This window comes from Lepidochelys kempii, chromosome 1, assembly GCF_965140265.1.
Source record: "Lepidochelys kempii isolate rLepKem1 chromosome 1, rLepKem1.hap2, whole genome shotgun sequence".
Lineage (NCBI taxonomy): Eukaryota > Metazoa > Chordata > Testudines > Cheloniidae > Lepidochelys > Lepidochelys kempii.
Window position 1 is genome coordinate 106,198,095 of NC_133256.1, and position 23,138 is coordinate 106,221,232.

The following is a 23,138-nucleotide window of genomic DNA, read 5'->3' on the forward strand; positions in this document are numbered from 1 at the left end:
ATTCCCAACTGACCGGTAGCTGTCTGGTGTTGCAAGCTTCCACAGGGTTATCGCCACTCGCTTCTCAACTGTGAGGGCTGCTCTCATCTTGGTATTCATGCGCCTCAGGGCAGGGGAAAGCAAGTCAGAAAGTTCCATGAAAGTGCCCTTACGCATGCGAAAGTTTCGCAGCCACTGGGAATCGTCCCAGACCTGCAACACTATGCAGTCCCACCAGTCTGTGCTTGTTTCCCGAGCCCAGAATTGGCGTTCCACAGCATGAACCTGCCCCATTATCACCATGATGCATGCATTGGCAGGGCCCATGCTTTCAGAGAAATCTGTGTCCATGTCCTGATCACTCACGTGACCGCGCTGACATGGCCTCCTCGCCCGGTATCGTTCTGCCAGGTTCTGGTGCTGCATATACTGCTGGATAATGCATGTGGTGTTTAATGTGCTCCTAATTGCCAAAGTGAGCTGAGCGGCCTCCATGCTTGCCTTGGTATGGCGTCCGCACAGAGAAAAGGCGTGGAACGATTGTCTGCCGTTGCTCTGACGGAGGGAGGGGCGACTGATGACACGGCTTACAGGGTTGGCTTCAGGGAGCTAAAATCAACAAAGTGGGTGACTTTACATCAAAGAGTATTTCAGCAGGACTTCACGGAGGGTTCCAATAAGAAATGGTGCACCTAAGTTATTGTTCTTATTGGAACAAGGAGGTTAGCATGGCCTCTGATTGATACATGGCTAGATTTACCTCGCTGCACATTCTCTGTGAGTGACTGAAGTGTGACCTAGAGGAATGAGTCCCCTAGACGGGGGAGGAGGCAAATGAGTACAAAACAAATCTGGTCTATTTCTTGTTTTGATCCACTCCATCTATCTTTTACATGTTTGGCTGGCAGCAGACAGTGCAGAAGGACTGCATGCCATCCACATCTCATGGCTGCTCAGCAGAAGATGGTTCAGTAGGACTGCTAGCCATCCTCATCTCTTGCCCATGTCTGCCCAGGCGCTTCTGGCCGACGTGGCCAGGAGCACCTCGGACATGACGAGGATGGCTACCAGTCGTACTGTACTGTCTGCTGCCACAAGGCAATGGGTTGCTGCTACTGTGTAGCAATGCCGTACCGCGTCTGCCAGCACCCAGGAGACATACGGTGACGGTTACCTGAGTGGTCTCCATGCTTGCCGTGGTATGGCGTCTGCACAGGTAACTCAGGAAAAAAGGCGCGAAACGATTGTCTGCCCTTGCTTTCATGGAGGGAGGGAGGGAACGGGGGCCTGACGATATGTACCCAGAACCACCCGCGACAATGTTTTAGCCCCATCAGGCATTGGGATCTCAACCCAGAATTCCAATGGGCAGCGGAGACTGCGGGAACTGTGGGATAGCTATCCACAGTGCAACGCTCTGGAAGTCGACTCTAGCCTCGGTACTGTGGAAGCACTCCGCCGAGTTAATGCACTTAGAGCATTTTCTGTGGGGACACACACACTCGAATATATAAAACTGATTTCTAAAAAAACGACTTCTATAAATTCGACCTTATTCCGTAGTGTAGACATACCCAGTCCTACTTCTTATTCAGCCAATCGCTAAGGCAAACAAGTTTCTTTGCATTTACATGAGATAATGCTTCCAGCTTCTTATTTACAATGTCACCAGAACATGAGAACAGGCATTCATGTGGCAATTTTGTAGCCAGCATTGCAAGGTATTTATGTGCCAGTTATGCTAAATATTCATACGTCCCTTCATGCTTTGGCTGGTATTCCAGAGGACATGCTTCCATGCTGATGACGCTCGTTAAAAAAATGTGTTAATTAAATTTGTGACTGAACTCCTTGGGGGAGAATTGTATGTCTCCTCCTCTGTTTTACGTGCATTCTGCCATATATTTCATGTTATAGTAGTCTCAGATGGTTACCCAGCACGTGTTGTTCATTTTAAGAACACCTTCAACGCGGATTTGACAAAATGCAAAGAAGGTATCTGTTGGAGTATGTAAGGATTACGTAAAGACCTGGGTAACTGCTACCATGGTAGTAGGGAGTGAGGCACAGGCAAGCACTGTTTCTTCCCTTGATAGATAAAGTTGCCACCCTTTTTCCTTCCCTTCGGCTTGTTAAGGATTGATAAGCATCATAGCTGCATAAGAAATATGGTTGTCTGAAGGATACCCTTTGTGTGAAGAAATGTTATCTGATCCCCTCCCTTCCTCTCCCAGCTACATAAATGAGCTCAGGGTCATGGCCCCTTGCTCCTACAATTACTGCAAAGGAATGAATCTTCAAGGTAAAAATGTCTAAAATATGCTTAATGCTGTAAACATTAAATGGGCTGGTATAATTATATTCAGTAATTAGCTATTAATATTCATTATATGGACGGTCATATTATCAAATAAGGGTTTTGGGGGTGTTGGAGTAAATGTGTGTATTTACATATTAACTTAGATAAAAAAGTGTGATGTGATTAATTCAGGGCTTACTCAACAATTGGGTTGAGGAGAACAAGTACCGCAATAAAGAAGTCCATTTATTCAATATGCCTCTGGGTCCTCCTGCTCCTTCTTTCCATCTCTAACAGAACCAATGTGAGATTTCTAAAGACAGCTACAGCAGCCAAGTTTTAAGAATCTGAAGTGCCTTCTAAAAATCTGAGAGGGTCGAGGTGTAGAGCATGCTTTCAGAAGTCTTAAAAGAGCAACACTGTGATGTGGAAACTACAGAACCTGAACCACCAAAAAAGAAAAACAACCTTCTGCTGGTGGTGTCTGACGCAGATGATGAAAATGAACATGTGTCTGTCCACACTTCTTTGGATTGTTATCGAGAAAAACCTGTCTTCAGCATGGACACATGTCCTCTGGAATGGTGGTTGAAGCATGAAGGGACATATGAATCTTTAGCACATCTGGCACATAAATATCTTGTGATGTCGGCTACAACACTGTCACACGAACATCTGTTCTCACTTTCAGGTGACACTGTAAACAAGAAGCAGGCAGCATTAGCTCCTTCAAATGTAAACAAACTTGTTTGTCTGAGCAATTGGCGGAATAAGAAATAGGACTGAGTGGACACATAGGCTCTAAAGTTTTCCACTGTTTTATTTTTCAGTGCAGTTATTTTTTGTACATAATTCTACATTTGTAAGTTCAACTTTCATGATAAAGAGAATGCATTACAGTACTTTATGAGGTGACTTAAAAATACTATTTCTTTTGTTTATTACAGTTCAATTATTTGTAATAAAAATAAATATAAAGTGAGCACTGTACACTTTGTATTCTGTGTTGTAATTAAAATCAATATATTTGAAAATGTAGAAAACATCAACAAATATTTAAATAAATGGTATTCTATTATTGTTTAACATCACGATTAATTGTGCAATTAATAGTTTTAATCACACGATTGATCGCGATTAATTTTTTTAATCACTTGACAGCCCTGTTTCTGATATGAATAAGATGATAGGTATCTATTGAAAAGTTCTACAATGAAAGCAGAAATGAGGAAGCATAATTTAAAAATAAATTGGACAGTACTGAATTCTCATCATTGTGAAAAAATAAACTCGATCCTGACATAGAATCTCAAAATCATGATATAAAAATATAAGAACTCGAAAAATTATATCAAACTCTTACACTGGAATCTGATCTCCACAATTATAAGCGAAAAGGATAACCTCTCTGTGGGTCTGAGAGCACATAACTACAAACTTTCTTAATGACAGGTTTCAGAGTTAGTCTCCCCGTCAGAGCCTTTCACTGTCATGCATAGCTACATAGTTCCATAGTGTGGATGCAGCCTACTTTTCATTGCTGTGTGTGTCTACACTTACCCTATATGCCGTCACAAGAGGTGTGTGGTGTAGATGAAACCTATCAGTAGAGATTTTCTTTGGTCAGTATTTATTGCCTGTTACTAATACTGATCAAAAAAAAGGGACACATTAGTGAAAAAATGTCTCTTCTTATCAAATGATGTTGAAATTTGGAATCTTACGTCACATACAATTTTGTTTTGAAGAATGGAGGGAAAATTATGAGGAGTCAGAGTGAGACTAGTCTTAAAGTGGTTGCTAACATGCTGCTGTATGCTGCCCAAAGTGTGATAGAGTGAGCAGAGCCAAAGCTTTGTCCCCTTCCCACATGTCACTCTACAGAGCCAGTTTGGTGTGCAGGGAATTAAGTGGCACTCTTGAGGCCAGCTATAAATTATTCCACTTGTCACCCCATCTCACCCTAGGGGAGCAAAGCAGGGGAAGAACTGTGAATCTCTGAATCATAAACCATCCCAGGGCTACTCATGGGGGGGTGCATCTTATGCATTGCCCCTTACACAGAGCTATTCCTAAAGGCACGGTATAGCCCAAAGACAATATATCCATTATTGGGGTGGCATTTTGTTATAAGTTCTGCTCAGAAGTGACCCTGAAAATATGCATGTTGGTTCATTCTATAAAAGTCATGATAGTCATTATGTAGCACATATGCAGCTAAATGCATATGAATACTTTCATTTGTGAGTTCTGTAATGTAAGCAGTTTAATTTTAGGAAATGATAAAAAATTAATTTAAAATGAAATTATCCCCAATACCTATTTCCTTTTGGCCTTTAATACTTCCTAATTAACATTTCTCAGATTTTTTTTTTTGCTTTGAATTGTGGTTTCTGTCAAGTGTATGATTTAAATTGGTGGCTCATTCATTACAAATAGAGCTGGACTTTAATGAAGATAATAATAGGATTGGTTGTGGAATTGACAAGGAACTGAATACAGCAGTTCACTCTGAGCCATTTGTATGTACTGTGTGTGATTGTGCTGTACGATATCTAAAGGCATAACAAGTTTGAAAAATAGGAAAAATTCTCATAAGAGGTATGCCCTGATTCAAGCAAGCAGTAACAACAATGCATAAAGAAGAAAATAGAAAAAGAGTTTTGTTATTAAATCCAGACTTAGAGAACTGTCACTTCTTTTTGTGCTCATGTCCTGAGAGCTGTCATTCTTGACACAAATCTGGAGCCTGTGAGAATCTTTCGGGTGAACTGAAGTGTAAAAAGCTACATAGCTGATATTCTACAATTCTGAAATTGGTTGTGATGCTAGAGAAGGGCTATATTTTTGTAAGTTCAGTTGTTTTATACTAACAGATGTATAGTTGGTAAACTATTTAAGACCCAGCAGGATTTGGTGGTTCTGTCTAACACCACAATGGCTCGTGTGGTTTTTTTGCTTGGCATAAAGATGAAGGCTGAGTGCCTTCAAACACTCTTTTTGTGTGTATCTTGGGTATCTTAAATCTAGTGCTTCTATTTATTGTTTGATTGATTGATTGATAAAAATATATATGTTGTGTTATTTCCAAGGGTTCACATCTGGGGAAAGACATATAACATCAAATCCTGTTCATCTTGCTTACTCAACAACACAGCGGGTAGCCTCAGTGTCTGATTATCTCTGCCTTAAAATGACAATTATAATGCTTTTTGTATATATATGTATAATCACAGTACCTTTTGGTCAATGATCTGCAAGCACTTTACAAAGGTCCCATTTAGTTCCTTTTCACAGATGAAGAGACTGAGGCACATACAGGTTAACTGATTTACCCAGTCACACAATGAATCAGTGATAAATTTAGGAAAAGAACCCAGAACGCTGGACTCCCAGGGCCAGACACTGCACCTATTAAAGTAATTGGCAAAACTGCCATTAACTTCAAGCTTGGACCCTCAGTGTTTCTGCACTGGTCACATTGGTCAATTACTGATGAAATAACATTGTGAATGCCATTTTCTTTTTCTTTTTGTTAAAATGTGGATTTGCCAGTTGTTCACTTCAAACACAATTCTTCTAGGTGACTATTATCTATTTTTATATGTTCTTCTGGCATCTAGAAACATTAAACTTGTCAGCTGATATTAACAATGATACAACCTGCACTGTGAGCATAGTAGAATTCACTGCACAATGAATCAGCCTTTATTGTATTTTATAGCAGTTCGCTTATAGTTGATTTATTGTACTTTTATAACATATAAGCAATTTTCTTTTTGGTAACAGAATTTGTTTCTATAATATTTAGATTGTAAGCTCTTTAGGCCTCTTATCTCCTTCTGTGTTTGGAAAGCACCAAGCACATTTTGGGTGCTACTGTGATATAAATAATAATAAAACGTTATGACTCATACATTAGATACTGACCACCTTCCACTCCTCCTGACAATTTAACTCCCGTCTCTCATTGAGTTTCCTCTGTTACGTTCTGTGCAGCTGAATTTCAAAAGCGTATTAAGTTCCATATGCTGAGAAGGATGAATCTACAGGAATATGGGAGCTCGGTTTGGTGGCAGCCGATATGTGATTTACAAGTGCATTAACTTTTCAACTCTCTATCATCTTCATCAGAAATAGTTAATGAAGAGGGCAGGAGTGTTCTACTTGAACTTGGAGTCTTGTCAGGTTTAGGAATTGCAAATAACATACATGTACTTTTCCATATACTTAAGTCCCCATTAAACCCATACAGAATATATGCCTTAAAATTGATAATCTTTCTAATTTACTTCTTTTGCTTAAAATAAAGGATTAAGAGTTATTTTAGACGTATAGACAACTTTTTGGTTTCCTAATGCACAATAAATATTTATATCAATTGTAGTGTTTGTCACTTGTAATTGAAACTAGGGCATTACACTGCAGGATGAGCAGCTATGAAGTTTGATTATTTTAATGTATGATTTGTATTTTCCAGGTCAAGTTAATGCCTCCAGCACCAAATGATGACCTGGCTACTCTGAGTGAGCTAACAGACAGCAGCCTGCTCTATGAGATTCAGAAACGTTTCAGTAACAATCAGATATATGTGAGTGGCTATGAAACTGCTTACTGCAGCATTTTTATTCAGTTACCTACAGTCAACTTCAATCATGAGCAATTAAAGAAAATAGGATAGGACTATTAATAATTCCAGCTAAGCAGAATTACTAGACACTAGGCTGGCAAGTATAGCTGACTAATATTAAGATGAATGAAGGAGTATGTGTGTGTTAAATTTACAACTACTCAAATTTAATTGGAAAGTCTGAAATTAGAAAGAAAAAAAAAAGCTATAGCGAGTATGCACAGGTGAGCCTATATGTATATTTACCAGAAAATATGTGTGGGTAAAATGTGATAGGGGCATGTGAACTCTTTCCTCTTAAATTATCAAGAGATTTCTGTCTTCAACTTTATGTAATCATAATTTTCATGCAGGCTTCTGATTACAATAACTGGAATGGAATAGAGATTTGGATAACAAATTCAGAAATCAGTATACAGCATTTGATTCCCTGTTACTTTTTCCTACAATTTACATGAATAATTCTCTTGATATTGTTATGTTAATGATTTAGACACAGTAAAATAATTACAAGATGATTTACATGCAACAGATTTTTCTGTTCTTGCCATGTTAAACAGAGGGAGAATCCAGTCAGACATAGATTATTTCAAAAGTAAAACCTGCATATGCATATTTCTGGCATCCCTATTCATAACTACTTACCCTTTTCTAGCTTATTGAACAGCAGATTAGGTAATTTGCATGTAAATTTGAAATGTGTGAATCTGCTTTAATCTAATGAATTGACAGAGTGTGGTTAGACCAGAGAAATGCAGAGATCCAGAATGTCGCAAACAACAAGATACTGTAAATACACCTGAAATTAAATACAGAAGTTACATTTGTAGGTACTATGATATTGCTTGGTAGTAACAATGCTGTTCAGATGCTGAGATTATATCTATGCTCCTGCCTTTTTTGGTTTATATGTATCCTCCTTTTTAACTCATTTTCAGAGGTATTGAGCATGCACACCTCTGACTCAAGTCAATGGGAGCTACAGATGCTCAGCATCTATGAAAATCAGGGCCAAGTGTAGGTTTACTCTTAAAGTAGTTCACCTGATTTCTCATTCTCAGGATTGACCCTGGGGTTCTAAGGCTCCGCTCTCTTATTTATCCTTCTGGTCTAATTAAATATTTTGGTTTTGTTCAAGAGCACAATAGTGATCTCGAAGCCATTGATCAGTGCTGTTCTGGTTAACAGCAGCCATTTGTGCAATGTGTGGCGATCACCATCAGAACTGAAAAACCTCTCATCCATTATTTACCTGGGCTCCATTATCTCAGAAGGGAAAAAGACCCTGGAGGCCATTTCCAAACCCAGATCTTCCTCACCACAGCACACATACTGCCATGCTCACTGAAGCTGTTACAGAGAGGCATAAATTACATCTGCCCTATCCAACAGGGGATCTAAGTGGGGCTTCATTCTGAGGGCAGGTGATTTTATTGTATCTCCTCTCCATAAGGCTGTCCTGTTAGTGGAGAGAGGTGGGGCAGGTGGGCAGATGGGTAGATTTGATTTTATTGTTGCAACACAGAAGTCCCATCTGTGAATGGCTGCTAAAGGGATACGCTAAATCAGCATAGTCTCAGGTCACAGGTCAGTGCTGCCTAGTTTTGTGTTTCATAGACACCTTATACACTCCCGTGCAGAACACTGGGTGAATGTAGCTGCTTTGTAAGGAATATTGGAAAAGGAATAACCGATACCTTTATGTTACTGGAAATATGGGTGCCTTGATAAGCCTAAACTATTTATGTAAATAGATTTTTAGAATGAGCTAATGATAAGTGAATGAACAATTAAACAGAACTTTAATACAATGAAAGTTTCAAATCACTGATACTATTATATTTTTGAATGGCATTAAAATAATTTTGGACTACTAGTGGTTGCTGGTTTTCTGATGACAGTGGGCGGGATCCTGGAAAGTGGCGAAGCTTGTATGAGGAGACAGAGAATGGATGCAAAGGCATCTTTAACCCTCCCCCGTCCCTGCCATGTGCTCTCCTGATCCTGGGACTGACTGGGTGCAGAGCCGTTCTTTGGCATACATTAGAATAGCCTTCAGGGTTCACAGTGGGTGCCAACAGCCCCAAGTGGCCCTTTTGGCATATGGAAATCAGCTGGTGGTTAGAGAACCCAGGCCTCACCCTCTTACAGTTGGCAGCTAATAAAGAGGTGGCGTAGGACTCACTATAGCATTTCTATAACATCAGAGAATTACCCTGTGTGGGGGGAATCCTGCAGTGATTGGTTAAGAAACTGCCTTCCCTGGCTTTATGGCAGTTTTCCACAAAGGAAGTGACAGAGTGGCTCCAGGGGCCTGGGCCTAGTGATTTTTGCTTTTGGGCATCTAAATATTATAAAAAGCAAATGGCAGACTGTGTTGTGACAGATAATTGTTTGGTCCTTTCCACCAGGAGACAACACAAAACACATTGAGACAATAGAGGAAAATTCTCTCTCAGGCCATTGCGTGTTTCCTTTGTCTTTTTTTATTAGATTTTTTTCATAGAATCATAGAATATCAGGGTTGGAAGGGACCTCAGGAGGTTATCTAGTCCAACCCCCTGCTCAAAGCAGGACGAATCCCCAACTAAATCATCCTAGCCAAGGCTTTGTCAAGCCTGACCTTAAAAACTTCTAAGGAAGGAGATTCCACCACCTCCCTAGGTAACGCATTCCAGTGTTTCACCACCCTCCTAGTGAAAAAGTTTTTCCTAATATCCAACCTAAACCTCTCCCACTGCAACTTGAGACCATTACTCCTCATTCTGTCATCTGCTACCACTGAGAACAGTCTAGATCCATCCTCTTTGGAACCCCCTTTCAGGTAGTTGAAAGCAGCTATCAAATCCCCCCTCATTCTTCTCTTCTGCAGACTAAACAATCCCAGTTCCCTCAGCCTCTCCTCATAACTCATGTGTTCCAGTCCCCTAATCATTCTTGTTGCCCTCTGCTGGATGTTTTCCGATTTTTCCACATCCTTCTTGTAGTGTGGTGGATGAGATGAGGCCTCCAGATGAGGCCTCACCAATGTCGAATAGAGGGGAACGATCACGTCCCTCGATCTGCTGGCAATGCCCCTACTTATACAGCCCAAAATGCCATTGGCCTTCTTGGCAACAAGGGCACACTGTTGACTCACATCCAGCTTCTCATCCACTGTAACCCCTAGGTCCTTTTCTGCAGAACTGCTGCCGAGCCATTCGGTCCCTAGTCTGTAGCGGTGCATGGGATTCTTCCATCCTAAGTGCAGGACTCTGCACTTCTCCTTGTTGAACCTCATCAGATTTCTTTTGGCCCAATCCTCTAATTTGTCTAGGGCCCTCTGTATCCTATCCCTACCCTCCAGCGTATCTACCTCTCCTCCCAGTTTAGTGTCATCTGCAAACTTGCTGAGGGTGCAATCCACACCATCCTCCAGATCATTTATGAAGATATTGAACAAAACCGGCCCTAGGACCGACCCTTGGGGCACTCCACTTGATACCAGCTGTCAACTAGACATGGAGCCATTGATCACTACCCGTTAAGCCCGACAATCTAGCCAGCTTTCTATCCACCTTCTAGTCCATTCATCCAGCCCACACTTCTTTAACTTGCTGGCAAGAATACTGTGGGAGACCGTGTCTGAAGCTTTGCTAAAATCTAGGAACAACACGTCCACTGCTTTCCCCTCATCCACAGAGCCAGTTATCTCATCATAGAAGGCAATCAGGTTGGTCAGGCATGACTTGCCCTTGGTGAGTCCATGCTGACTGTTCCTGATCACTTTCCTCTCCTCTAAGTGCTTCAGAATTGATTCCTTGAGGACCTGCTCCATGATTTTTCCAGGGACTGAGGTGAGGCTGACTGGCTTGTAGTTCCCAGGATCCTCCTTTTTTCCCTTTTTTAAAGATGGGCACTACATTAGCCTTTTTTCAGTCGTCCGGGACTTCCCCCGATCGCCATGAGTTTTCAGAGATAATGACCAATGGCTCTGCAATCACATCCACATTTGTTTTGTTTTGTTTTGGTAGCAGTGTGTCTGACGCATTTTTCTTTAAATAAGTCAGTGTTTGTTTGCAGAATCTTTTAAAAGCACAATAATAAAATAAAATAAATTGGTTAGTCTCTAAGGTGCCACAAGTACTCCTTTTCTTTTTGCGAATACAGACTAACACGGCTGTTCCTCTGAAACCTGACAATAATAACTGAATTATTTGATTAAGAATATGTTGAAAAACACTTTTTGATGTTCTAATACAATGTAAAGCCAACAACAGAAGTTCGCATTATTTTTAGTATGTGAAAAAAAATTACTAAACTCTACTTTTCCTCAACAACTACAGCTATTATTTCAGTCATTATCAGTTTGACAAAGCACCTCATGGTATTAGAATTTTATGAATTAATTAGAAAAGCACTTGCCACCAAACAATTATTCAGTGTTTATTTGTATTTTTCTATAGAGTATAGTGTTAAAATAATCAGGGCCAATATGTGTTTCAGTTGGCTTGCTTTTATGTTCTTTTGTTATTATTCTTTATAGAAACTACTCTTCAACTGTCCCCATGTATGAACAAGGTTAAAAACTAAATATCATTGTAAGAATCCATGGTCCCAGATTCTGTTATGGGCAATCTTTGGTGGGTGAAAAACTGGGGTGGAGGTGGGTGGGAAAGGTGGTTTAAAGTCATCTTTAAATATCCTGGTTCCTGAGGCCATCCCATCATTGGTGTGCTTTCTGGTACAAGCTAGAGAAGCCTTGCACTGGCTGCTTGTGGCCCCAAAGAGCTGATATGGCAATCCAGTAAATAGACAACCTGGCCATGCCTCCTATGTCAAGAACCTGGAGATGTGTGGAGACATTAGCTATAGTCCATTGGGAGCTGAGTAAGGAGTAAGGCAAAAAGCAGTCAGGATATACTGGAGACTGCAGCCCAGTGGATTCATGTAGTGTGTGTTCTAATATTGCGGGTGAAATCCTGGCCCCATTGTATACAATGGAAATTTTATCATTGACTTCAGTGGAGTCAATATTTTGATTTTTATTTATATGTATCTAGGTTGTCATAATTATGTTGATTACTGTCGTTTATCCCAGTAACAACTTTTTTAATACCCATTCAATTTATCTAACTCTGCTAGCACTACTAGCATGGTCTAGCCCATAAAAAGGTGATGGAAGAATTGGGTTGTGTAATAGGAACTTCACTCATTTTTGCTAAGTTCAACAAATGGTGAATCACAGATTCATTTAACAAATAATCTTACAATAATATATGCAATGCAATTCCTTTGTTAATCATTTTACTTTATGAAGCACTTAGTATTAATTACACTTTTTATAATAATGCAATCTGAATTGTAAATTTGGATCTTAGTTTTTCAGAGCAAGAATTTTAAAAGATTCTGAATTGTGAAACTATGAACTCGCAATTCGTCTGTTGATTACTGGATTTCAGATGCTTTTGTGAAAAGTCTTTTCTGGAGGGGAATCATTAACTTCCTGAAAGATCCAATTTATCACTTAATAAACAAATTATATTTTTTTCCAGACCTACGTTGGAGATATACTGTTGCTGGTTAATCCATTTAAAGAACTTCCAATTTATTCCACTATAGTAAGTATTTTCTTCTAAAAATGTTATGATGTAGATCTATTTCAGTGGATCCCAAAGCACTAAAAATAAAAAAAAAAAAAGCAATATCTCTGTTCTTTTCATGTTAGGAACATCTCATTTGAATTTTGCATTAGTAGCAATACCTTTAATTTTGCCTAAGGTGCACAGTGTCTTGTTCATATCTTTATGAATGTCTCCTTCAGGCCATAAACATTTTTATTTTGTTTTATTATGTTGCCTGTTACTTATCTTCTCCTTGAGTGCTACTAGTGTGAAACAGAAATCTTGCTAGAGGTGACAACAAGCAGAACAATATTTCATTCATGGATTATTTGGTTACCAACAAAAAAAAGAAAAAAGGTACCTAAAAGTGATAGTTCAATTGGGCCTGGGCAAAGCTCTCTTTCACTAATCTTACTTGATGAAATCCAATCCACTTATAGATAAGGTGTCTGTCATTTCAGTATCAAAACATTGTTACTCTTGCAATGTAGGCATAACATACATTTACATTATGTTTTACATGTCATGTTTCAATCTAGCCCTGTCATTTTAGATGCAGTGTCAGTGTGAAGCATTAAATATTGCCTATTAATTATTATTATTATTTATTATTTATTTCTGTTATATTGAGATGGGGGCCCTTGTGCTAAGCACTGTACAAACATGTAGTAATTTTGCTTGAAAGATTTACAGAGAGTTTGTAGTATTCAGAATCACCATTAGCAGACTGTAGGTTGTGAGTGTTTAAAATGTCCCATGTATGACCTAATAGTAAACTGGGGGAAACAAATGGTGTAAAGTACATGTGGCAGGGCCAGCAGATTAAAATTGGGTCCTTAAATTGGAAATCACCCACCTGGTCTGAATATGGAATTCCTCAAGCCCTTTCCTCTTGGAATAGGACTGGGCAACCTTAAGGTAGTACAGGGGCACAAAATCCACTAAAACCCTTTGGTGAGCCACACACTGTTTTTAGAGGCTACCCCATTGCATAGCTCAGAAATGTTTGCAACAATACAGCTTGTTAACCAACAGGTATTAACAGTGTAAAACTGAAGTCTCCACATGTGCTACATTTTCCAGTTTCCTTGTCAGTGGGGGTCCTGCCTTATACATGAGTTGCATTCCAAGAGGCACATGCATGTGCAAGGGGTTCTCTTCCCCTCACTTTGCATTGCTGCATATGGCCTTACTGAGCTGCCATCTCTCCTAGAGTGACCCTGAAAGAGGAAGAGGTAGAGGAGGCAGAATGAGGAGATGGCAGGGGTTCTGGGAAGCAGGAAGCCGGGTCCAAGACCGCTCCCCTCCCACTGGAGACACCGGAACTCTGAATTTGTAGTAGCATCTATGGCCGGAGGGGGAGGGGAGGCAGGCCTGGGCATTAGTTATGTATTGAGTTTGTACACCAGGCCTCTGCTTCTGCCTCTTCTCCCAAAACCTGCGAAGTGCACTGCTGGAATTGTGGGGTATGGCAAAAGGTAAAGGGTTAGCCTGTCTATTTTAGCACATAACCCTTTGATCTCCTATGAGCTTGCCCATTGTAATTACTTCCACTTCTTACAGAGTAAACTATCTGCATGGTCATTGTGTATTATGCAGGTATTTCTTGTTTGGTCAGAATATAATGGCAAAATAACATGGCTGGTGCTATTTTGTCCCTGTTTTTGAGGTAAAAGTCAACAGGATCTGATTTTTGCCCTTATGTCAAAATTATCATGAAGGACTTAATCGTTCAGGCAGTCCATACTTGGTGTAACTCTACGAACCAACCACATTGTTCAAGAACATAAACTAATCTCTTCCAACTAGAGGAGGAATAATCCTGGATCTACTTCGGACCTGTAAAGGGGCACTTTCTGAAAATGTAAGAATAAGAGGGAAGCTGGACATCATTGACCACAAAGCACTGCAATTCAGCAGTTAGGAAATAGATTCTCAGAAAGCACCATCATCAGTATTTTGGATGCGAAGAAAGCAGATATGGAGGAATTAAGAAATCAAGACCCAATACTGCTCTCTTTGCAAGCAATGGGAGCTGTTCAGTTGACTTCAGTAGGAGTAGGTTGGTGTCTGTTCCAAAGCCCATTGAAGTTAATGGCTATCTTTCCCATAGGCTTTGTTGGGCTTTGGATCATGATCCTACTGAGTAAGGCCAGACAGGAGGAAGTATTAAAATCTACCACTGTAGAAGCAGGCTGGGAAATCCTGGCAGACTAGAGGTGCAACAAGCAACAATTCCCCTGACAAAGAGTTAGGTATGAAACAAGAAATAGCTGATGCAGATGGTGGAGCAGTCTAAGATCCTTTACTGTATACTGAAGAAGAACAGGGCAATCAAAATGGATTCTATTTCGGGGAAAGAGGAGGCCAGACAAAAAGTAGACCATGTTAATTGTAGACATATGGGAATATAAAGAAATTTTACAAACATATCAGTGAAAAACAAATTAATAGAGAAAAAGCTGACCCAATCATAAAGGAGGAGAGAGTGAAATTACCAATTATTCAAAAATGTTTGAGACATTAAACCCTTAAAAAACCTGTTATCAATAAGAAAAATAAAGAAAAGTATTTTGAACAAGGGGAAATGAGAAAGAACTTACCATGCTCATAAATACCCTGGTAATATGAGTAGTATAAAAAAAACCATGAAAGACTAACCCTTATTAAAATATTTATTGATTCGGTGAATAACTACTTAGACTGTGAACTTCACGGGGCAGGAAATGTCTTTTTGTTCTGTGTTTGTACAGCACCTAGCACAATGGAGCTTTGATCCCTGTCTTGGGGCCATTAGGCAATACCACAATAGAAATAAGAATAATTAAGAAGCAAATTTTATTTCTTTAAATTTTTCTTATTTTTGAACTCAAAATATTCAAGAAATATGGGGCCATTTTTAATCTAAATATGTGGAGAAAATATTTTCTTATGAAGATTACTGTGGTGATTTTGAGTGGTGACTTCTGATTGCCATTGCATTTCAAGATGGTATGGTTGGTTGGCACTAATTACAGAAATGTTCTGCATCTCCTTAGCTTATATTACATTGAATCCCATAACTGTTAGATGTGCTGAGTATTAATGTAATGAAAATAGATTGTGTAAATCCATAAACTACTATATATGCTGACATGTTGCACAATGTGACTAATTAGTTACTGCCCTTATTTTTTCAATTATTGTCAGTCAAAAATAGAAAGAAACATTGGGGGTGACAGTATTTTTTTTAAACCACTGATGAAGTACTGAAAAGATCACATTCAACAACAGCAATATTTCACATGTACTTTTTTTAAAATCACTTCTCATAATCTTTTAAAGCCTTTAGCTTTAAAAATACTCCAATGACCTCCAACACTTATTTCTAGTAACCTTCTAATTACTGAAAATAAATCATTTTATGAGAAACTTTTCTTTCACAGATGATATAAAGTACATGCTAGTGAACACAGATTTCTGTTATTGCACTTGGTGCCAGTGTCAATTTATAATAATGAAGCAATAATAGCTCCTAGGAACCTACAGGTGTCATCTGGGCGTGTGTAAGTAGTCCCTTGTAAAGGCAACAAGTACTATAATAGTCCCATCTTGCTACCTATATGCAGTATTTCTTTAAGACAATGATTAGGATATAAATAATAAAAAGTCTGATTTATTAATTGGGAATCTGATCTTGCAAATATTTAACACATGAGTTCAGTGGGACTAGTCATGTATATCAAGGTTTTTTTAGGATCGAGTCTGTGGTTTGTAACTTGTTGAAATATTCTGCTATTCATGACAAAAAGAAAAAAGGAAATATTCACTTTCTAGGGTAGGTGAGTAGCTCTGTGTTATCTCATCTAATACAGAGATACAGTTAGTGAATAACAATAGTACTTAAGTCAGGCTCAGCATTTTTTAAATGAGCTAAACTATAGATATTTACAAGCCAATTTTGCTGAAGGCTATGATTCTAATTAGTTAACAGTCCTTAAATGTCAGGTTTGTCTCAGAGGAATGTAGGCTAACAGTAGGATAACTGCTTTTTGCCATTTTTAGCCAATGAGAGTAGAGCATGCTGCTAATTATGTGTATTGCAGAAGTGTTTCTAAATTGCAAATAAAGTATTACTGGGAGACTGCTGTGTCATATAATAAATTAATTAACTTGTAACCTAATTTCATTGATCTCTGTCTTATTATTTCAGAGGGCAGCCATGCTATTTTTGTTTAATATTTTAAAACCAGGACATTGAAGGATTATCATGTGAAGTATAAATAATGTAACTTAATCTATTATCTGGTTTTTAACAATTGGCCAAATGTGCATGATTGGCCACCATTATTATAATTAAGTATTAAAATAGCATATCTTAAATAGAACTCTTGTGGTGATATTGATATATGTATTGCTTTAATGAAATGCTTTACAAATAGTTTAAGGAACCCAAATAGTTTGTTTATATTGTCCAGGGTGTCTTAAGGAAGCCCCTTATTGAAGAGATGAAACAATATTGGTTTAGAATTTGCCACCTGTGTTAATGTTCAGTTATTTTTCAGGTCACCCAACTTTACCTAAGTGACTCTGGCAAACTGTGTTCCTCACTTCCTCCACATATATTCTCCTGTGCTGAAAGGGCTTACCACATGCTTTTCCAGGAGCGACGTCCTCAATGCTTTATTCTCAGGTGAAAATCTATCTTTCTATTAAGTGATGTATAACTCATGCCTTTGAAATGTTTCCCCAGGGACTCTGCAGACAAGTTTTCCTTTTTATTTTTCCCCTCCAATTGATTTACTCATCTGTCTCATATATTGCAACATAACAGTGTGAAAGAAAATATTTAATTCAATTTAAATGTTATTCATTTTATTGGGGAAATATCAGCTTCATTCAACTGCATCTTTAATAGCAAAGATTTGTCCAAAATTGTTTTTGTTTTTTAGTTATATCAAACTGATTATGAACTAGGATCCAAACTGGAAAGGAGGGATTGTCCAATGGCTCAGATGTAACCTAGGACTTGGGAGACATGGCTTAAAGTCCCTGCTTTGCCATGGACTTCCTGGGTGACTCTGAGCAAGTCTTTCTGTGCCTCAGTTCCTCATTCTGTAAAATGGGGATTGAAGTATTTGTAGTTATAAATACTTTATGGATTGTGGGGCTGCTTGCACTAGGGGCCATATAAATACCTAAATTAGACAGAACTGGCTAATCAAACTGCCTCATGGTTATGAAAGTTGAGGTAAGTGAATAGGCATAATCACATGTATACATTTTCATTAAATTGTACTTTAATAGATCAATGTTTTTCTAATCAGTAGAAGCACTGTATATTCCCTGAGCTTCACTGAATATACTAAGTAAACGTGTGTAATATGTGTTCCTTTAAAAAATACTGTGCACTTTTAAAAACAAAGCTGTACTTCTATGGAAAAACTGACTGCTGATTGGCTGAAACAAACCATAAACCTGTTTTACAACATATTCAGAATGGAGATGTTACTGAACTGTGCAGGGAACAGTGACCTTTACGCAGAAGCGGCAGAAAATCCTTATCCTGTGTTCACATTCTCTTTAATTATATTTTTATTGAGGTGAAATAATTCGTTTTGATAAAAATAAGAAATTTCCTGGCATTCAGTATTTTTGATGAAGAGCTCCACAGAATATGAACGCTCATTTCATATCCATTTGGGACATAACTGGTAGATTAATAGCATTGAGAGGTTGGCAACAATAGTGTATGAGGTGGAGCCATAGATAAAATCTACTTACATTTTGAAAAATGTCAGATACCAAATTAAGATACTAATGTATAATGTCGGCAAATGCTATAAATGGAGAGAGATTCAGTTCAAAAAAGAACTGGTTTAGCCACAGAGCAGATGATGGTGATAATTTTAGATAAGGAGGGAGGCAATAGGTGGTTCAGCAGAGCTCAGGATGTTGAGCCCCGATCCAGTTCATTCTAGGTTACAGTATATCAGTGACCTGATGGAGGGATGATGTTAGAGTGTTCTGCTGAGATCATTAGAACTTGATGTCTGTATGTTATATTCAAATGCAATCCACAGATATACACATTTCAGGCACCTTTTAATTGGACTCTAATTGGATCCAAAGTTTAGTATGGAACTGGAAGCTGAAGAGAGAAAGATTTGGTGGGTCAGATAAAAACAATAATAATAAATAATAAAAATAATTTGTAAAGCTATGACCTACTGGATAGCCTAACACTAAGAGTTAGGGTCATTGGACAATACTCGCGCTCTCTCTTTTCTTTAACAATAACTGAGGGTATGTCTATGCTGCAATTAAATACCCGCGGTCTGATTCAGGCTTGTGGGGCTCAGGCTAAGGGGCTGTTTAATTGCAGTGTAGATGGTCAGGCTTGGCTGGAGCCTGGTCTATAGGGCCCTATGAGGTGGCGGAGTCCCAGAGCTCAGGCTCCAGCTTCAGCCCAAATGTCTACACCAAAATTAAACAGCCCCTTACTTGAGCCCTGCAAGCCCCAGTCATAGGCCAGCTGCAAGTGTCTAATTGCAGTGTAGACATACCCTGAAAGACCAGGAGGAATTGAGAATTTTCTGAAGTACTTGAAGAGATATTCAAAAGTTCTTTCCTATCTGAAATCAGTTTAGATTTTGCTATGTGCAGCTGTAATATAACCCCCATCATGAATCATTAGCAGGGTTTGAATGCCGAGATTCATATATTTAATTAATGAATACTCATCTTATTAATTAAATTATTTAAAAATTAAATAATTTTATTACTTTAATTAGTTAATTAATGCCCATTTTATATAAACCAAAACCAAAGCTAAACACAATTATTGTAAGGCCATTTCTCCTGGTCACAAGTGGTCATGAGAAATCCCTTTATTAGTCTCATTAACATCATTAATAATAATAAAATATCAGTGATGTGGTTCCAAAATGACACAGACAGTGGCTTCTGAGTTAACAGGAATCCTTTATTTGTTCTCCTTGTGATATTTTCTTCTATTTCTGGGTCAGGTGGGTAGTCTGAACTATCCAACGTACCAGTGTAGCAGTAGAGAGTAAAGTATCAGCCCTCCACACAGGCAAGCAGCTAGCCCAGAGTCTGAAGCATGCTGATCTTGTTAGTCCTTGTTTGGTTTGTCTTTAGTAATTGCTTAATACAGTAAAATCTTGCTAATATGTACTAACGAGCAGGAGAGCTATTGCAGGAAGCCCTGATCACGTAAAGTGATTCACATGGATAGACTGTATCACCATGTGGAGTCCTCTTGAATTTAAATGGTAATCCAGGCTGGCATAAGGGTCTGCACATGCAAAGGGAATTAATGAGTTAGTGAAATGTATTAAGAAAAATAAGCAAAGATATTCATTTGTTTGACAAGTCTAATCTAGTTTTACAACAAGGAGTCCAGTGTTGTTTTTGTGGCTACAGATTAACCTGGCTACCCCCTGATCCTAGTCTAGTTTTAATTATTGATGTCAATGTGCTATAGTCTCAGCATAGAACATTTATAAAAATAATGGTGTTTTAGTAATAGTTCTTACTACAATAATCTTTACTAACGAGTGAAGAGAGGTTGTCAATTTTGAGTGCAAAGTTTGGGATGTGTAGATAAGCAAATTAGTCAGATCCCACAGTATTAATACTTAGCATGTATGTTTTGCTTTGCATTTTCAATTGTCCACATGTTGTACTCACATTAACTGCTTACTATTACACAAGAATAAAGCGACGCTACTATTGTGACCAAATTACCCTTTTTTGAATTCCTCCTGAAGAGTCTGGAAAGAAAGAAAGAAAAAGCACACACACTACAGAAATGCTTTATTTTGTCTGCAGTACATCAAACAATCTAATACATTTTTGGAAGACACTATGGAAACCTGGAAATAGTGTCACATACTGTACACTCTTTCATCCTCATCACCCTCATCAAGCACGTCATCTTGTTTTATTAGTGAATTTAGTGTCTATCTTCTATAGCTGTGGTTTAGTTCAAAATGTAATCTAGCCTTATGCAGCTAGAAAGCTCAATTAGTGCAGATTACTATCAGTATATTTCCTTGTATATCAACTCCCCCACCCCCATGTTGCTTTATTGTCTCTCCCTGTTGTCTCTAAACTTACACTTAGATTACAAGCTCTTAAATGCAGGGACTGTCTCTTCATTATATGTCTGTACAACTTTGATGGGGCTGGAGCCTCTAACTACTACCACAATACAAATACATAGTAATAAATAAAATGGAGAGGAAAGGAATCCTCCACCCAGCCTGAGGATAAACAGAGGGCTTCAGTGACTCCCATGGCTCCTGCCCTCTGACCTCCCCAGAGGGTAGACATTTGTGGATCCACATAGTAAGAGATTTACTGACTTCCACCCCTACCCACAAAAAACAACCAAACGAAAATCCAACACTACCATATATTCAGTCTTACTCTTTGGGTAAGAACTGTGGGCCTTGTTTGCATTTATGCTAAGGCTAATTTATATTGCCTTCACAGTGGGTGTAATTGTAATTTGGATCCACTTCAATGGATCTTTACACTTCACAGAGTGTAGTAAAGGGGCTCTATTGCAAATGAGAATTAGGCCCTATATTTTCCTTTTTGGATTCAGTAAAAACTTTTCCCCTGGCCTTTAAAGTTCTCTATTGTCTTGCTTCAGTTTACTTCTTCCCCTGTGCCTGGTCCCGTTGCTGATCTACCATCTATTTCCTCTCTTTTCCATCACATAATCTCCCCCAAATTAGCAAAAGAGCCAATTCTTCTGCAGCTCATCTGCAATGTCTGCTTAATTAGCTTTCTGTAACTCCTCATATTTTCTCTTAAAATATCTCTTTTCTCATGCAAATATGCTTCTTAAGTCTCTTTCCTGGGGGGTTTGGTGTTATGAGCAAATATTTCCATTTTTCCACTCTGCAAATGGCCAAACGTTTCCTTAGGTTAACTCGATTGAAGTGCATGATGTTACACTAGTGATGCATTTAGCCAAATGTTGTAGGATTGTGTGTAGATTTTTTTTTGCCATTTATTCAGCATAATTTGGTTTGGTTTTTTTCTATTCTCTCCACTGACTTGTAATGTTTAATAGAGGAAAAACAGTGCAGGGTGCAGTTTGTGTTAAAATATAGTTAGATTGTACTATGCGCTTATTACAGCCACGGGGTGGACTTCCCTGTATCAAACCAGTTTCTAATACATTGTTTTTTTCTTGCTTGCTTAAGTTCTCCTTCTCCTCCCCTCAAGGCATGCATGACTTTAGAAATGCATTAAGAACTGACAAGATAAGCATTAGAATTATCCAGAAAGCCTAACTACACAATAGTTTATAGATGTCTTGGTGAGAGCCAAGCATCCTTAGCAAATTTAGCCTCTCTTCTATGGGACATTAGTGTCTAATATGGTGATTAAAACAAAGCATTTAAATTACATACATCAGAGGAATTATTTTAGTCTGTTACCCATTTTAGCAACCAGTAATGTTAATGTCCAATGGCCTAATAACTAAATAAGCCACATTTATAAACCCAGTGTAAATCTGAAAAGGAGTGAGATTCTCTTCCCTTAAAAATGATAGACTGGGGAACCTAATTTTGTTTTGTTTTCTCAATGTTTCATCACCCCTTATTTTCTACTAGAATTAATCATCAGAAAGCATTAATGCATTATTGTGCATCTTATTTTTTAAAGTACATAATTCTGGTTAAAAAATTTTAGTGATGCATTATTTCTAGTTGCAAAAAAAAAAGATTACATCTATCTCCAATGTCAATATTATATAACAATAAGCATGTTTATATAAACACAATACTTTTATAGCTATTCTTAATATTCTTAACTATTTGTAGCACCTTAATAATTTGCAGTAGCACCTAAGAAACCCAGTCATGGACCAGAATCCCATTTGTGCTAGGTGCTGTACAAACTCAGAACAAAAGAACTCCTCCCGCAAAGAGTTTACAATCTGCCAGCTGATTTTCTTCAACCTGTGTATAACTTAGTATCAGAATAGATTTTAGCATTAATAATTGGCACACTAGGAAGTGTTTAGAATTTGGGTTCAGAGGAGCATCCAAAAATTTAGTGCATATTTATAGCTTATTGGAATCTCTTGCCAAAGTTGGTTGGCAGTTCAAATGAACAAGACTTCTATGACTTCTCGTTCAAGTCATGAATGGAAATAGTGCAAGAATAACCTATTTTTTTCAGTATTCTGCACTTCTGGTTCTGGTACTTTCTGGTAACTGAAAATAAACAAAATTTATCCCAAAACTTCACTCACTAAAAAATATCTGAGATGACAACTATAGTGTATACCTAATCTACTTTTAATGCTAGTAGTGGAAAAACTTTACTGTGCAGAGCCATAGCATTGCATTCCTTTGAGATGTTACTGTTGGCCTGTTGAAATTTCCAAAAGATATTGGTCCTTAGACATTTAGGCACTCTGAGAGACTCAGGGACACATTGTGCATTTCACCCTGACATGTGGACAAGCAATTGGATAATGAATTACATGGCTACTGCACATTGACTCCCTTTGTTTTCATTCATTTTAAACACTTGCAAGATGCTAATGAAAATGGCATTAATCTGTGTGAAATCTTTTGGTAGCACTCATGAAACCTTC

The 23,138-nt window shown here is 38.3% G+C and overlaps 1 protein-coding gene across 8 annotated transcripts in view; it reads left to right on the forward strand.

Moving 5' to 3' along the window:
- The window catches only part of MYO16 (myosin XVI), a 607,668-nt gene that overhangs the window by 321,778 nt on the left and 262,752 nt on the right, over positions 1-23,138 (forward strand). For all 8 annotated transcript variants that reach the window (XM_073349543.1, XM_073349573.1, XM_073349563.1 and 5 more), the window contains 3 exons: positions 6,759-6,869; positions 12,443-12,508; positions 17,056-17,183. In XM_073349543.1, coding sequence (XP_073205644.1) covers positions 6,759-6,869; positions 12,443-12,508; positions 17,056-17,183 — 305 coding nt within the window. The remainder of the gene's footprint in view (positions 1-6,758; positions 6,870-12,442; positions 12,509-17,055; positions 17,184-23,138) is intronic.